Source organism: Solanum verrucosum, unplaced genomic scaffold, assembly GCF_900185275.1.
Source record: "Solanum verrucosum unplaced genomic scaffold, falcon-dt-bn FXZP01000253.1, whole genome shotgun sequence".
Lineage (NCBI taxonomy): Eukaryota > Viridiplantae > Streptophyta > Magnoliopsida > Solanales > Solanaceae > Solanum > Solanum verrucosum.
In genome coordinates this window covers 4,746,016-4,750,361 of record NW_026019984.1, presented here as the reverse complement: position 1 = coordinate 4,750,361, position 4,346 = coordinate 4,746,016, and the positions used below count along the sequence as shown (strand labels likewise).

Genomic DNA, 4,346 nt, shown 5'->3' with positions numbered 1-4,346 from the left:
AATTGATCTTTTGTATATGTATACCGAAACAGATTATACACTGCTTTCTTTTGTATATGTATAGCGAATTATACAACTGCTTTCTTTGTATATGTATAGCAAAATATATATATTTATGTTTGCTATGGAGCACAATTATGCAAACTATAGCTATAACATACAAATATGATTTTTATGTTTATTATATGTGAAAGGTGCTCATTCATAATCTCTCTAAGATAATATTTTCTTCCGGTCTCGACTTGGGCCAATGGAAAAATCACTTATTTCGATAAGATAATAAGATAATATATTTTCAGAAGACCACTATATAAATATATGGTTCCATTAATATTATAAATTAATATTTTTTTAAAAATACAAATATATCTAAGATGTTTTGGTGAAATGTGATTCTATTGAGTTTTTTTTTTTGTTAAACTTTAAATCTAGTTGAAGTTCATCTTTAACTTTTCTTATTGATCCAAAAGTTTCGGTGTTGTCTTTTCGAACTACACCATAATATTGTGAAGAGTTCTTGATACGATAAGTGTTTCTTTACGCATAATTGGTTCTAAATGTATTCTATCATCTACAATTTCATACATTGTTTTTTATGGTATCCACAATTTCTTTTAAGCTCTGGACCACTGAATATATATCATTTTCACTTGGATAATTCAATAGGTTATTGATGTCCATTTTATTGCGCTAATTGAGATCATTAATCATGACCTCAAGTTCATTAATGACATTTTCACAAGTGGGTGAGTTCATTCAAATTCTTTGAGATTTCATCCTCCAAATATATTTTGTAGTGTCGAAAATAGTTTGTTATTGTCTTTTGCTGAAAATTTTGTCGTCGAAGTTGCGATTGCCAAATTCATAGCATCCAAAACATTAATTTTTTCTGGATCGATTTCATGTCCCACTTCATAGCCTTCTAATATTCTACGATAAAATAAGATACACTCGTAAAGCATGTACCTTAAAACTAGTTATAAAAAATAACTTGATATAACATATTTACGCGCATGCACGGTAACATACAAAAAATACACTATTTTAATTAATTTAAAGTTATATGACAAGAACTAATATTTGACCAATAATTAATTGACCAAAAGTTCTATTGTCTTAACATTTTAGATCCGCCTCTAGTGCTAACCACACAATTACTAGGGAAATTTATAACAAACTCTTGACTAAGGTAATAATTTTGTACCTTCTTTTTCTTCCAAAATCAGCAAAATTGAATTTTTTTTCCTCTCCTTTCTTTGTTTGATTTCTTCTTGATTTAAAGTTGAAAAGAAATGGAATGATCATGGCTTTGAACAACAATGGATTGAAATTATTTGCCTCCACTATATCACTTCTTCCCCTGTCTGGTTACTCCCTCTCTTTCTATCACTTTATTTCTAAAGTTTCATCATGATCATTTTCTTTTGTTTGCTTAATTCTAACAAAGACTATTATTGGAAACTAGAAGGGGAGCCATGAAGAAACGGTAAAGTTGTTTCCGTATGATCTATGTGTTACGAGTTCAAGCTGTGGAAACAACCACTAATGTATACATTAGGGTAGGGTGTCTATATCACACCCCTTAGAGTGACTCTTTTCGAAATCATGCATAATGCTTTGTGCACTTGGCTGTCTTATTGTAATTGAAAATTAGCCATAACTTGAGGATTGGATATTCATGAAGCTTTAGTCTGTGAGTCTAAAGTTTTATGCATCAACGTTATAAAAAATATTTATACAAGCAGGTTACTTATATAAAATTGGCTAGTAATTCAAATTAAAATAATGACTAAATTGGTATAAGATGTTGAAATACAATGTGAATATATAAAAAAATTTATATTGTAAGCGTATAATTAAATTCATAACTATGACCAAACACACAACAATACTTGAAAAGATTTCTCTTGAATGAATTTAATTTATAGATTTTTTTTTTAATACTAACTATTAAGTCATTTAAAAGACAAATATAAGTAATTGATCATAATAAGGACATACTAAAACTTTCCTTTTGCTCAAACAAACCAAGAAATGCTTCCAATTACTTAAATACAATCAAAGAAGAGCTAATTAGAATTTTCATTTGACAAGTTGTTTGTTTTTTGTCTTTGCAGAGTGGTGTTGGTTTCATGTGTTTTTCTTTACTTAGCTTCAATTTTCCTATTCAAAGATCCCAATTGTTCATCTTTTGAGCTCTTACATTACTCATCAAGATTTACAACCCCACAATTTGGTCATGATTCTAGTCCAACAAACCTTAATCATCTTCTTTTTGGACTTCTTGGCTCAGAAGAAGCATGGCACTTTAGGAAAGAATACATTGAATCATGGTGGAGACCTAATAAAACACGCGGTTATCTCTTTCTTGATGTGGCTCCAAGAGGCGATGATCTTTTGCCATGGTCCTCATCTTCCCCACCTTATAGGGTATCCGATAACATAACTCAATTAATTGAAGAAACTAAACATGTAGCACCAACTATGGCACGAATGGTGCATGGGATAATGGAGGTCTTTAGGGAAGACCATGAAGGAGTGAGATGGGTGGTTATGGGAGATGATGATTCAATATTTTTTGTTGATAATATGGTTGATGTTCTTGCGAGATATGATCACACAAAGTATTACTATTTGGGGGGTCAATCAGAGTTTATAATGTCAAATCATTGGTACTCATTTAATCAAGCATTTGGTGGAGCTGGATTTATTTTGAGTTACCCTTTGGCAAAAGCTATGTCTAAGTATATAGAAAGTTGCTTGAGGAGATACCCTTTCTTAAGATCCGCTGATCAAATAACTATGGTTTGCATATCTGACGTTGGAGTCATTCTTACTCCTCTTAAAGGTAGTCATCAGGTATGTTTTCATTTCTGTCTTAAACTCTAAAGTTCGTATTGTAACTTATTGATGACAAAATTAATAAGTAACCACAAATGCTAAAATATTATTTATGGCCAAATTGTTCAATAGCCTTAGTTGGTGTAGATGTACTCTCACTAATTTTTATTTGAACACGTGTGCTTGTGATTTTATTTTATAGAATAAGCTATCATTCGCTCTGAATTTACTAACTCTTGATCTTTGCATTTGTCACTACTTGTAGATAGATTTGCGCGGTGATATATCTGGTTTATTATCGTCTCATCCAAAAGCTCCATTGATGTCACTTCACCATCTAGATGCTACAGAATCTATCTTCCCTTCAATAGAGAGACGACAATCTGTCCGCCACCTTATGAAGGCAGCAAATCTAGATCAATCGCGCATGTTACAACAAGTTATTTGCTACAACAGGCCTAGCAATTGGTCATTTTCTATTTCATGGGGTTACTCAGTTCATATTTATGAGAACATTTTGCCTAGAAGCCATTTACAATTACCAATTGAAACCTTTCAACCTTGGGGAGTTACACCTAAAGACCCTCCATATTACATGTTAAATACAAGGTGGCGTACAAATGATTCTTGTGAAGCTCCTCATGTTTTCTTCATGAAAAATGTAGAAAAAACGAAGAGATATGAAATCCTTACTACATATTCGCGATCATCACCTCGAAAATTGTTGTCTTGTTCATATAGTGGTAACCATTCTGCTGATTATATCTCCAAGATTGAAGTCTACTCTCCAAGAAGGAAAAGAATAGAGGTAAGGTCTAAATATTCTCCTTTATTTTATTTGTAATATCTCCTAAATCATAGAATAAGTTACTTTAGGAAGAAAAAGTGTTCAAAATAGCACTTTTAAAAATTAAGGAACACAAAAAACAATTGTTAAGAAAAAGGACTATATAAGATGTTTCAAATTTGTTTGCAAAACACACACACACACACACACACACACATATATATATATATATATATATATATTACTATTTTATATCTATAACAAGTCTCATATATAACAAATTACTATTGTTTTTTCTTTTTTCAATTTTTACTTTCAGATGGATAGATGTGAATGTTGTGACGTGATACACAAAAAGGGCACCAACAAGGCAAAGATTAAACTCAGGGAATGTCGTGTGGATGAAATAATTGCTTAGTGGAATATTATAATTTTTTTTTCTTTTTTTGGGTTTAGATAGTTATTACTATTCTCTTAGGGTCCATCAATTTTGACTGATAGATGCATACCATCATTTTGTATTTATGTTGATAACATTAATTCCATTATTTTAAGTTGAATTTTCAAAGTTATTGAAAGATAGATTGACATAAAAATTAGCTACAATAAATAAGAAAATTTTGAATAATGGATTACCATTGAATTTATAGTATGCAGTAATTCGTAAAGTTTTATATGATTGGCTCGAACTTGAAGATCTTTGCAAACAAATTTCGAA

At 30.7% G+C, this 4,346-nt stretch overlaps 1 protein-coding gene across 3 annotated transcripts; it reads left to right on the top strand.

Annotated features, from left to right (window-relative positions):
- Window positions 1-1,253: 1,253 nt before the first annotated feature.
- LOC125818009 (uncharacterized) lies at window positions 1,254-4,059 on the top strand. 3 transcript variants are annotated; one of them, XM_049497509.1, is made up of 5 exons: window positions 1,254-1,367; window positions 1,474-1,559; window positions 2,118-2,859; window positions 3,107-3,649; window positions 3,948-4,059. In XM_049497509.1, the coding sequence occupies exons 2-5, from the start codon at window positions 1,510-1,512 to the stop codon at window positions 4,044-4,046; spliced, it is 1,434 nt and encodes a 477-aa protein (XP_049353466.1). In that variant the 5' UTR covers window positions 1,254-1,367; window positions 1,474-1,509; the 3' UTR covers window positions 4,047-4,059. The 3 variants fall into 3 exon arrangements, with proteins under 3 accessions (XP_049353466.1, XP_049353465.1, XP_049353468.1); XM_049497508.1 differs by lacking the exon at window positions 1,474-1,559 and having other exon boundaries at window positions 1,254-1,362; XM_049497511.1 differs by lacking the exon at window positions 1,254-1,367 and having other exon boundaries at window positions 1,471-1,486.
- Window positions 4,060-4,346: the final 287 nt, after the last annotated feature.

Bases quoted from the DNA above. Each gene is read 5' to 3' on its own strand.
- LOC125818009 (XM_049497508.1), top strand. From the start codon at position 1,298: ATGATCATGGCTTTGAACAACAATGGATTGAAATTATTTGCCTCCACT. The intron at 1,363-2,117 runs GTCTGGTTACTC...TTGTCTTTGCAG, and splicing joins ACTATATCACTTCTTCCCCT to AGTGGTGTTGGTTTCATGTG. The intron at 3,650-3,947 runs GTAAGGTCTAAA...TTTTACTTTCAG, and splicing joins CAAGAAGGAAAAGAATAGAG to ATGGATAGATGTGAATGTTG.